Source organism: Canis aureus, chromosome 26, assembly GCF_053574225.1.
Source record: "Canis aureus isolate CA01 chromosome 26, VMU_Caureus_v.1.0, whole genome shotgun sequence".
Lineage (NCBI taxonomy): Eukaryota > Metazoa > Chordata > Mammalia > Carnivora > Canidae > Canis > Canis aureus.
In genome coordinates this window covers 48,137,799-48,150,112 of record NC_135636.1, presented here as the reverse complement: position 1 = coordinate 48,150,112, position 12,314 = coordinate 48,137,799, and the positions used below count along the sequence as shown (strand labels likewise).

General features: G+C 57.3%; 1 protein-coding gene across 6 annotated transcripts in view; it reads left to right on the top strand.

Annotated features, from left to right (window-relative positions):
- The window catches only part of PMEPA1 (prostate transmembrane protein, androgen induced 1), a 56,325-nt gene that overhangs the window by 9,188 nt on the left and 34,823 nt on the right, over positions 1–12,314 (top strand). For 2 of the 6 annotated variants that reach the window (XM_077873706.1, XM_077873704.1), the window contains exon 1: positions 9,592–9,764. The exons of 3 other annotated variants lie outside the window; for them this stretch is intronic. In XM_077873706.1, coding sequence (XP_077729832.1) covers positions 9,746–9,764 — 19 coding nt within the window. In that variant the 5' untranslated portion in view covers positions 9,592–9,745. Of the gene's footprint in view, positions 1–6,225; positions 6,524–9,591; positions 9,765–12,314 lie in introns of those variants that run through there. One more of the 6 variants, XM_077873702.1, reaches the window with a different exon arrangement.

The following is a 12,314-nucleotide window of genomic DNA, read 5'->3' as shown; positions in this document are numbered from 1 at the left end:
CGGGGTGTTTTGGAGGGTTACTCTCCCACCCATTGTCACCCGCGAGCGGAGCTGGAGGTCGCTCCGAGGAGACGGTGAGACGCCACGTGTTGAAAGGAGCCTGGGTGGCTCCCGTGACTCACCTGCGGAGGTATCAGGGATCATGGGATCTTCCTGATGTCCCGGCAGGTTCTAATATGTATTTGTTTTCTGTTGGGTCGGGGGTGGGAAGAAGAAGGGGTGGGTCCTTTGGCTTAGAGTTGGTGCCTGCAGTGCCTGGTGAGGATGTCAGAAGCCTCAGGGAACCTGGAGTCTTGAGTTTCTTCCCTTTAGACGTATCGGAACTAAAATCCATGAGTATCGTGCCAGTGGGTTTGGGAAATAGCTCTACTAGCAGAAGAGTTTTAAATATTTGGTAGCAAGTGTACCATCCCCCGTGGCCTGGGATCTGGAAGCTGGATAGTTTGCTTCTGGCCCTTAGGAGCCGGCTCCGAACGCTCCTAAGGCTCTTCCGTCCCCTACAGAAGCCCCTGCCAGCTCTCCATGGCCTGCAGCACTGGGCTCCCCCAGGGCCGGACCGACAGACACACCTACAGCTCTGAACAGCCGTGCAGGTTCAAGATCCCACCTTGCCTTTTACGTTTGGAGACCTCGTCCTGTGTCTTTTGTCCCTCGTGGAGATTTTGGCGGTGATGGAGACGGGGACGGCGGTGCCGAGTCCTGGTCAGTTTTTGCATGCTCTTCGGCTCAGAGTAGGTGTTCAATAAACAGTGAAGCAGCTGGCGAGGGGATGGATTTACGATGTCCCTCACTTGCCCCTGTGACCACTGGGTGCGTGGGTGATATCCTGTGAACTGCTGACACATGATGGGGTCTGTCGGGAGCAGCCGCCGTCCTTTACTGTCACCGATGGGGAGTCGTCGATCCCTGGCATGCACATCACGTAGGCTGCAGGGGTCCGAGAGTCCCTGTTGGTCCTTAGGTCTCCAGGACATGGTGGTTCCATCCCTGGCTTTTGGGGGGGCGGTAAAAGTGACAAATCCAGCTGCGGATTTGTTTGGGTGTCAGTGGTTAAAAATACCGCAATGTGTGCTTTAATATATAAAACCGCATATCTTTGGATCTATGAGAGATACATAAATGTTTCATGATACAAAATACGCATGTTTTAAAATGTGTGTGTTCCACCCACCAAGGCTTTTTTGAGGTCCCTTGACTGGAGGCCCCTGTGGGGACCCTGCCTCCCACAGGTGTGCCCCGCATCGAGCCTGAGCCTTCCTCTGGCTATGCCCGGGTCCACCAGCGTGGGTGAAATCGGGGTTCCCAGGCCCCTTTTTGAGAAGAAAGAGACGCAGGGAGCTGAGTCAGATTTCTAGCAAATTTTGGGGAAAGCAAACAGTCCTTTCCCAAAAGAGGGTTTTCTGCCCCAGTGGCCTGCGTGACCTGGCCACTACCAGGGGCTGGCGTTGCCCAGGGCACCTGCTTGCTGTACCCATGAACGGTCCAGGGAGCCGGTGGTTAGAGGGCCGGCTGCCTGAGAGCATAAGCCAGGTGTAAGCTCGGTGTTATCCTCTCCCGCGTCGGTTTGCCCACAAGGATCTGACATTCCTGACGGCGATGCTTCTACACTTTGCAGAAGTTTGTCCAGGAAGCCTGGCCGGCAAGCTCTAACCCAAGGCCTGTGGGCTGACTCATCCCAGAGGTCACACTTCGTTAACGGAGAGGCTCAGAGTTTGCATGTGGCCACAGCGAATGCTCTTTCTTCATCTACCCCCCAAGTTTTATAATAGGTAAAATAGCTTTGATCTGAACTATCTGCAGTCGGTTCGCATGGAGAAATTGGGTGAGCGTTTGGTTGTGGTAGATGATGTGTTTCCAAATCCTGGTCCCAGAAGAGAGGATCTCTATGTTCTACTGTGGCTGCTGCATTTAAAGAATAAAAATAAATAAATAAAAGTTGATACCAAGGTTTCTACAGGAACTGTGTGTAAATGTGCCTGCCTCCTCTACGTCGCTGGTGTGGCTACAGGTTTTAAGGATTTCACGGAAGTCTTAACCCGCCAGGTGGAGGCAGAAAGGGAGGTCCCCGGGTGCCCTGCAAGACTTTGGGGGCTGCCCTCCTCTGTCCCATTTTGCAAATTCCCATGTCGATAGGCTGATGATGGTGCCGGAGCAGGTCATAGCTCTAATTGCCTTCCTAAAAACAATTTCGTCGGTAATAATTCTGTAAACCTATGAATCAACTTTGCGCAAACACCCTGAGTAATTTCTTTGTTCTTTTCTTTCTACTTTGTAATTGGTGTCTGTAAAAGCCAAAGGTTTGGTCTTGCGGAAGGCATGATTCATTTATTGGTGTCTGTACCGCCCCGTTATCATTCAGTCATTTGAAATGCCGTCGCGGTGAGCCCGGAGTGATTCATACCAGGCTGAGCTTGGCAGCCGATGGGGTCACGGCCATAGCAGGAAACTATTTTTTCTAATCTATTTATGGTATGGGAGGGAGAGGTGGGTGTATTGAGATGATGGAGAGGGTGTCGATTACGTTGGTGAATATAACCGATTAAATAACACCAACAGGCCCTTTAAACGCCACTCCATTTGCTGCTGGTGATCGTTACGATAGATCACAGCTAAATACGCTCCTATCTCGGCTGTATCTGGCCCGTGTTTATGGATCCCGGTTCCCGAGCAGGCCGGCACATAGGGACGCCCCCGTCGGCGTCCTGGAGCCCTTTACTGTTGAAGACGTACAGATGCAGAGAATGTTGTCTTAAAAAAACGAACAAACAAACAAAAAAACAACAAAAAATACCGACGGGGGTGGGGGGCGTCCACCATGCAACATTTTAAATGTCCAGGCTTAAGAGTCAGAGGCCATTCCCCATCGTCCCTTCAGTTTTCCTAACAACGACAATTATTAGATGTTTGCAATTGTCAAGCCTGTCATTTCGTTATTCTGCAAAGTGTGGGGACTTAACGCGTGGAGTGGCTCATTCTGCCTAATTTTATTACTTACTTTTGGCCCTAAATAAAATTGTCACTACCCTCCTATCTAGAGGCTAATTAGAGTTGCTCGCTGCATGGCCCAGAGGTGTAATTACAAGTCCAGCTTCCAGTTGTCCGTGTAAATCCAGGCCCTGCCTGCAAGTGCGTAATCCCACAGTCACTTACGCGGAGTTGACGAATATTTCTCCCCGCAGTCTGCTTCTCTGGTGACTCTCCGTCAGCCTAATAACTCACTCCGCTGGATCCTGCGGTCTGGCTCGCGAATTTGTGAATCCCCAGCTCCTGTGACCCTTTCCTTAGACTAGGAGAGCCCAGCTGGTGTTCATTGAGTGGCTTTGTGACTCCCAGGGTGTGGATCAGGGATGAGTGCGTGGCTGTCGGTCCCGCACTGTCCTTCCCGCCCCGTGACAGACATTGCTCCTGCATAGCAGCGTCCACTCTTGGTGGGGCTCGGGGAGGGCTCGACGGCGATGTCGACGATCCTCAGGAAGGAAGCTGAGAGTTGTCTGTGCAGGGAAGTCCGGCCGGGAGAGGCGTCAGGGCCGCAGGACTCCCTCTCTGCTCCGAAACAAGTCAGTGGTCGTCCGTTCTGTGAGTTCTAGGAATGTGCCACCACCTTGGAGTGGCCCAGGCCCCTGACTTCAGCTCTCAGGTTGGGTCCCTCCCAGACCTCCAAGCTCATGCAAGGTGAGATCTGCAGAAAGACCCATCCCTGTTACTCCCCAGCTCCCCGACGGCACTTCATTTGTCTTTCTTTAAAATCGGGGTCATGAGCCTACATGTCACAGAAGCCTCCCCTTTACCTCAACAGCCTCTTTGCCCTGGATATCCTGAGGCCTATGCTAAACACATTGTAGCATTCCTTTACACTCTAGTAAGAATGAGCTCTGGACCCTTTCCCCAGAATAGACTCGGACGAGGGGGGATGAGGATTGGGAGCAATTTTCTCTGCGTCCACCCATAGTGGCATTGTGGCTTTTCACACCCCGCTCTTCCTCTTGTGCATGCCCTGCCTCACTGTCCTTGGGGTGCCCCTCGTGTGTACCTGAGGAGGCCAAACCAGGTCACGTGCTGTGGTGTGGGAGATCACAGGGAGCAGAGCAGGATTTGAACCTGGGCCACGGGGCTCCGAAGCCTGTGCTTGGCCTGCCATCCTCTAGACTTCGGAATCACTTGCCCCCCACTGCAAGGGTGTTGGTGTCCCTGCCTTTGCTCTCTGGCTTCTCCAGCCGCCTCTCCACATCCCTCCTTGTAAGGGTCACCTGGTGGCGATGCCTGGGGCACAGGCCTGAGATAGCAAGGGTTTGTCTGGCATTGAGCTGCAGCTGAAGGGAGAGAGGGGTGACTGTGGCCTCTGGGGTGCTGGGCAGGCCTGGGCTCCCGAGAGGGGGTGGAGACAGCTTAGTGAGCCTCATGGTGGGAAGGTGCTCCTGCAGCACCCTCTGCACTCAGCCGTTGCCGCGCTGGCTGCACAGGAGGTCCGCCTCGAGGCTCATAGTCGGGCACTCAGGTGCACCCCAGGCCAATGACTGGGGACAGGGCAGGCAGCCAGGATGCGAACCCTCCGGGTAATTCCAGCGTGTGGCCGCAGCTAAGGCTGCTCCAGCAAGGGAGAGGAGCAAACCAAGGCCAGTCTTCAGCCCAGAGCCCCTCAGTTACTAAACGAGGCCTGCTACTTATACTGTTGTCATCACAAGGATACGTCATACCAGCAGGGACTCTGGGTGTGCCGGCTTGGTGCTCCCACTCATGTGCGTCCGTCCTCAAGGCAGCAGCAGGATGCCGGGCGGCCTTGTCTCCCAGCACGGGGCTCACCTGTGTGTTGTGTTCTGGACCAGGTGCTTGAAACGACTGAGTGACCCCGGAGGCCTCTGGCCAGCCTCGGGGTTGGGGGGATTACCTGGGGTTTGATGGACACCATGGTCGGGATGGGCCCTTGGCATCCTGACTTCTCTTTCCACGCCCTGTGGCTGGCCAGAGACCTCGATTTCTGGCAACCTGTGTGAGGCTTTCTGCCTCACCGGAGGTGGCACATTGCTTCTCTGCAAAGGTCTCTTGGCACAAGGTGCCAGAGGGGAAGAAGACACGCAGAGACGGCACTGGCGGGCCCCCGGTTGAAGGCTTTCTGGACAGGAGGTTTTCTTGGCCCTGATCCCCTAGAAGAGCCTGTGCTGGTCTCTCCTATCATCTCCTCCCATCCATTTTCTTCTCTGTCAAATGGGCACAGTCAAACCTAGCCCGTTGCAAGAAGGAGCCCATCAGACCTCACCTGTGCATCCCTTCTCTTCCCCTAAATTGTTAGCCTTCCCCTGGAACCCATGTCTTCCCTGCTCTTATGTGTTTATTGAGGTATAACTACAGGCACCAAGGTGCACAGACATAGCGTAGGCCGTGATGAGTTTTGGCAAACATGTGTATGGGACACTCATCCAGACTGACCCGACAGCCCCCCATCCCGGGACAGGTCCCCCGGCCCCCTTCTGGTCTGTGCCCACCCCCTGGAGCAGACACTGCCGGCCGGTCTTTCCTAGTGGAGAACTTTGCATAAATGAAACCACACTATATGTTTGCTGTGACTGGCTTTTCCCGCTCATTCTCCCGACTTTGAGCCCCATCGCGTGGTGTGGATCCGTAGCGATGCCTTTTTATGGGTGCGTCCTATTCTCTAGCGCAGGGGAAGCTTGGGGGGGCAACGCTCACCAAGGCAAAGGAACTGTAAGGGGCCACGCTGGACCCAGAGAATCACCGTCCACTGGTGGAGCGCCAGCTGCCGCTGTGGGGGGGAGCGTTGATAACCGGCATCTGGGCCTCGTAGACGGGTACCCCAGACCCGGACGTCTGTCTGTCCAGCCCCAGCCAGGGGGGACTCTGCAGCGGAGTCCTTGAGACCCCGCAGGCTGCACCTCTGGCGCCGCCCGGCACCCATGCCAGCCCGCCTGCTCGCCTCACCTGGCGTGCATTCCTTTGCAGGGAATGAGGATGTGGGTGACCCCAGACAGGTATGAATCATGTCTGGGGGAGGCGGTTACTCAGAGGCCCTAGCAGTGAGGCCGCGTTCCTGCCGGCTGACGGAGGGCTGGGGCCTCGGAATGGGGCTGTGGGTCGGGGGTTGGAGCGGGCCCCGCTGGGGAGTGTGGGGCTGGCACCTTGGGGGCCCTGGCTCGCCTTCTCTGCGGGAGGAACAGATCCCGCAGAATGGCTTCAGAAGCCGGGGCCTCTTCAGAATCGTGGTGGCATCGCTGTTGTGGCTTTTGCACCCCTGGTCCTTGCTTCGGCTGTAAAATGGGGGTGTTTGCAGTGTTCTGGCTCCCTGGGGCTGTGTGTGGTGACACGATTCGGTCCTGCCGTCGCTGATGCCAGCCGCCGCGTCACACGGAGCCCTAGTGGGAGCCGCTGTGACTAGACCTGTTTTCCGGATGGGCAGACTGACGTGCAGAGGACAGAAGGCGCTTGCCCAAGGGCATGCATGCCCACCATGAATTGACGGAGCTACATCTGGATTCTGTTGAAACCACCTGTGTCCTCACTGCCCTACCTTGTAAGTTCGGAGACGTCGACAGGCCCACGGCAAACCAGGAGCCCGGGAGACCACTTTCAGTGGCATGTGGATGGGCGTTTTAAATTTCGCCGTTACACGCTTAGGCTGATGTATGTTAAATGCATGTCAGGATAAAACGGAAAAAGCATGGCCCTGATTTCATGAGGGCTACTGTTTAAGACGAGAGTATGTAGTGAAGGTGAGTTGATAGGCTAGAATTTAAATTTTAAAAATTAAAATATTTAGGATTTTTAGTTCCTTTAAGGGGTATTTGGAAGTGGCCGAAATCGGGAAGCCTAGGGGAGTGTCACGTTCTAAGAGGCTCCTGTCGGGGACTCCGCGGGGGTCCCTACTAGCAACCACAGACGGGTGGCACCTCCTGCAGAATGGAAGCACCTCGCCCTTTGGTCTTTTGAGGTCACCCAGCCATTTGAAGGTTGGGGTCAGCTCGATTCTAATGAGATCAAGGTTCAGGGTTGCGGGGTCCTCTGAAGGAAGGGAACCCAAGGTGGGGGAGCAAGATCGGGGGTGGGAAGTTAGGGATGAAGGGGAGATCCACATCCTTCCTCCAGACACAGAGCTTGGGGCGGCATCAGGCAGGTGACAGGGCTCCAGGCTTGTTCTCGGGATGGTGCCGATGATGGGGAAGCCAAGCCTTTGCCCCCTTGGACTCTTGATGCACCCCACGCAGTTTGCAGGGGAGTGCCTGTCGCAGCTGTGTGTCATCTGGATCTCTGTGTGTGTTTTAACCGAGATCTCTAAGTTCTTTTTCTGTAATGGAAAAAAACCTCCTTAATTTAATTGTCCTACGGTGCCTGAAATGGTTTGATGCTTTGCAGAATAGATCTGTGATTTACTACCGAGCCTCCTAATGCACAGTTTTGGCTCTGGGGATAAGGGGACACAGTGGGAAGCAAGTGAAGCAAAGGGCCTAGGTGTGTCGTAGCTCTGGGCCTCTCAGGGGTGCATGGGCACGTCTGCCGACCACGCTGCATCATCCCCGCCGTCGCTGGGTCACTGCTGGGAAAGGCTCCGGTGGCAGAGGCGTTGGGGGAAGTTCTGCTGCCTGTCTGGCTCAGGCTTTGGCAGAGCTTGTGCTTTATTTCTGCTACTTTCAAAACAGTTGGCGTGTGACAGGTGCTGGAGGGAGCTGTTTGAGGACCCCGCAGTGACACCACAGTCAAACCTCCTCAGAGATCTGAGAGTCCCTTGAGGGACCCACCCCGTGAGGCTGGTCTGGCTGGGGTGAGGCAGGCTCCTTCCCAGGGGGCTCCTGACTCGCTGACCTTCCTGGACCTGGAGCCCAGGCCTCAGACCCCGGGTCTGGGTCTGGTCCTAGGGAACCGTGGGGCACAGGCGAGGAGGGTACCCCACCAGCCACACTGGGTAAGGCCGAGGAGAGCTCATGGCGCTTGCCCCCTTGCTCCTTCTCTCTGTTCATCCCAGGGCCGGCCTCCTACCTGACTACCTGTCTAGGAATTTTTATTGCAACCCACAGAGGCATTGCAGCTTGGCTGGAATGTGAAAGGTCCTGGCCGCACGGGTGGGAATGCAGAGGCGGAGGCCCCTGGCCTGCTCACAAGAGGAGTGTGGACGTTGTGGTGGTGTTGCCTCGGGGCCTGCCCAGGCTTTGTGCTGTCTCTTTGTGCCCTCAGTCTGCCTGGTTGGTTCTGGTCAGATTCGGGGTTGACCACTTCCCCTGAGACCTCGATGCACAGTGGGGCCTGAAGTAGCAGCTGAGGACGATGAGGTGTGAAAGCCGGGAAGACAGCCTCGAGAGTGGAACGGCTCCCGGGCAGCCCCGCTGTGCCCCTGAGCACATTGCCCAGCACTCTCCTCCCTGGGTGTGGAATCCTCCCAGCTCGTTGGCAGCCTTTGCTGCCGTTAGACCCATTGTGCAGATGTGCACACCGAGGTTTAGAGGGTATTTGCTTTAGGTCCCATGCCTGGTAAGTGGCAGAGCCAGGACCTGAACCCCTAGCAGCCTGGCTCCCCGGCCCACGCATTTAGCTGAGTGTGGGCTGCAGGCTCCGCCAAGGGATGGATCTTCACGGCCTCTTAGGGATCGGAACTGCCTTGCCAGTCACTGGGGGAGATGGAGGCTCAGGGCTCCCAGAGCTCTTCCTCTCTGCCTGGAAGAGCGTAGAGGTGACATGGGGGCTGCACCCTGGAGAGGACTTGGAGCTCCAGGTTGACTCTGGCTTCCATGGGCCTCCCTGCCAGTGGGTGCCAAGCCAGCAGCGCCAGCCGGCGTGGGAGAGGCCACTCTGCCTCTTCTCCATCTGGCAGCCTCAGCCCTCAAGGAATTCGTCCTGGGGCCAGGAGTGGCCTTGGCCGCGCCGTCCTGTCCTCTGCTGGCTGTAGGCCAGGTGCAGGTTCAGGCTGCTGTGAAGCAGCAGCGGCCTGAGCAGAGGAGGGGTCTTCTGGAGAAGGACCAGGCCCGGGGGCACCGGGCACCAGGGACGCCGAGGTTGGGGGCTCCAGCCCTCTGTCGCGGCCCTGAAGCCTGCAGCCTGGCAAGGTCCTCGGAAAGGCCAGACCCCCGTGTCTGGAGTGGGCGGGCACTGCGGACCCAGACCCAAGGAGGGGAAGGCAGCGAGGGCCTCTGTGGATCTCCACCGCCAGGGGAGTGTCCCTGCGGTTGCTTCTCTGCTCTGGGCCTCTGTTTCCTCATCTGTAAAATGGGGATCCTAAGAGTCAGTCATTTCGTAGGATCATAGTGGGGATCAAATGAGGAATATGTGCTTAGCTCAGTGCTCCGTGCCTTGTAAATGCTCAAGAATTGTAGCGTGTTCTGTTATTAAGTCGTGGTCCCGCGGGCAGCAACTTCACCCTTGCCACAACCTGCCCAGAGACCCTTTGTGACTCAGCCCTGCGTCACCGCCCCTCCCCCTCCAGAGCCTGCGGGTGGGGGGGGACCCCAGCCCAGCCCCCTGCTGGAGGCACCTCTGTGGATGTGCTCCTGAGGAGGAAGAGCTAGGGAAGGAGGGTCCCCTTGTGACATCCTAATGGGGGGGGGGGGGCAGAGGTGAGGGCGGGGTGTCTTATCCGTAATCTTGCGCTCATGTAGGAACCTTCCTGGTGGGTTATCTCCCTCCGTATTTTACTCCCTCGTTCACAAACTCATTCACCACATCTATTGAATACCTACTATGTGTTGGGCTGAACATTCTAGAAGTATACGACCCTGACAAAGAGAAACTTGACTATGGCCGCCAGAAGATGCCTCCTCATTCATCAGGTGCAACGGTTCACTTAGATATGGAACTGAAAAGGAGACGCTTCCCGCCTCTCCCCCGGGGGTGCTGGTCCAGAAACTTGGCGTAGGCCAGGAACCTGCATTTTTGCAATTCTCTTGTAAGGAGATAGGGATTCAGGAACGCGGGTCCTAGATCCCAATCAGCCGGGGCAGAAGAGAGACTGCTAGTTCTGGTGGGTGGGGGCATCCTTGAGACTTTGGTTCCCTCTCTGAGTGCTTCCTAGGACAGATTCCAAGCCGGGGATCACGGGGCGCACCTGCGTGCCCACTTTTCTGGCATCTGCCGTGTATTTCCAGCCAGGACCCCTGAGGACGCCCAGAAGCGATGCACCCCACCCCGCCGGGGAGAATGGGCAGTTCTCCTTTTGTTTTGCCGTGAAAATAGCGCAGTTCTTCTGATGGTAAGGGGTGATATGTGCCCCTTATTTAACAAAAATTCAAAGAATTTGATAAATGACCAAGACAAAAGTCAAAATGCCTGTGATCCCATCACGTGGAGACAGGTTTATGCTGCTGAAAGTGCTCTGCGGGCCGGTCTCCAGGCATTTGCAGCGACGGCTGATAAAGAGTTGGTAGCAATGGCTGGGGAGATGGGTGCAGGTCCACCCCCCCACCCCGTACACACACCAGCAGTTTGGGGAGGGGGAGGGACGTGTCACACCTCCCACCCCCCGCTGTCTGTTCTTGCACAGCTGCCCAGCATCCCTTCCCTGGGACGTGTGGGGTGGGAGGCCCACGTGGGGACTCCTGCTGCCCCCCTGGCGCAGCTCTCTACAGACAGGTGGCCTGGCCTTTGAGCCTCTGCTTCTGCCACTCAGAGCCTTGAGCTCCTGGTCTGTCAAATGGGCTGATGCCCAGTTTCAGTCTCAGAGGCAAGGGGACGAAGCCCACGGGTGTTAGAGGAGGCTCAGCCGGCATCCGGCACGTAGTAAGTGCCCAGTAAACCTCGGCCACTGGGTGCAGAGCCTCACACCCCTGGGGCCGCAGGGCAGTACTAGCAGGGCTGTTTGTTTCTGTTTGATCCCTGGAGTGCCCAGGTCCACCCTTCCAAGCCAAAGGCTTCTGCTGGTAAGATAATCCTGAAAAACCACAGATCTGATCTGAGCCCCTCTTTATACAGACGACGGGGTCCCTGAGACCCAGAGAGGGTGAAGAGGGGACTGGGGTCACACAGCCGGCAGCCAGGAAAGTGTCCAGGAACGTGTCCCCTCCTCCGCGTGGAGCAGGGTCTTCCAGACTCAGGAAGACTCTAGGGTCCCTGCAGGGACCTCTCCCCCCGCGTCACCTCAGCCCAGAATACACATGAAGCTTCTAAACGGGTCATCCCGAAAGACCGCTCGTGTTTATGGGTGCTGCCCGGTCTCAGGCACCGTTCTGAGGGCCTCCCGTGGATTTGTTCCTTTAGCGATGAGCCGAGGGATTCCCCACTTTTCACTTGGAGGCAGCGCGTCCAGCCTTGGCAGCGACCCAGGCCGGATTCCCGGTGCAGAGCTCTGGCCACGTCTCTTCTCCAGGACGGACAGGAGGTGCGTGGGACCGGAGAGGCGGGCCCGGCCAGAGCCACCCTCTCCTCGCCCCCGCGCCCCGACCTTTCCGCCTGGGAGGCCAGGCCTCCGTCCCGGTCACACAATGCCCCCTTCTCACTTTCAGACTGGCGGTCTAGACGCTCACGCTCCCTTTTGTTCTGCAGGGTCAGGGGTTGGGGAGCGGCCCCAGAGAGTGGGATTTGGGCCCAGGCAGGAAGAAATCTTCCCCAAACGAAGAAGGGGGTGGGAGTGAGCTTCGGAGGAGGCAGCCCGTTGTCCCCGCCTGCCCGTCGAGTGACCAGCCCTCCCAGCAAAGCACGCACCGCTCTGTGACGATGGAGGCAGCTCCCGACAAACGCGCTGTGAAACCCAATCGAGTTACGCCCCCTCAGGCCTGCGCGCCCGGAGCCGCTTAGCTGACACCGTCTAAATAAAACCCCACAGCCTGTGCCAGGAGGCCTGTGCCAGGCTGCCAGCGGGAACCCCAGGGCCAGAGGCAGTGCTCGGCCAGGCCCGAGCGCAACAAACTGGGAAGGGATGCAGCCCAGCCACGTCCCCTCGGCCTCCCCCGCTTAGGGGATGTCTGGGTGCTCCTCCGTCAAGGGCAGGGCGGATGCACACAGCCCCGAGATGCGAACCTGGAAGCCATCTCGCCTGTGCCACTGGTGGGGCGACTCTGGGAGCTGGCGCTGGCCAAGGAGAGACACGGAATCTCCCAGTTTGGTGCTCTGGTTCCAGACCCATTCTTGACCGGCGAGGTCTATAACCTCTTAGAGTCTCATCTGTAAAATGGGGACGTGAGTGGCCACAGTGATTCCTCACAGGGCGAGTCATTGTGGGGATTTGGTGGGATGATCACATTCCCAGCCGGGGACGGAGTGAGTGCCGTCACTCTTGGGTTGGGGGGGAACATGCAGGCGCCCCCTCCCCTGGTGAATGCAGAGCCAGGAGAGAGCATGGGGGGCGGCCGCTGAGGCCGGGCTGATGGCGTGGGCAGCCGTGGAAG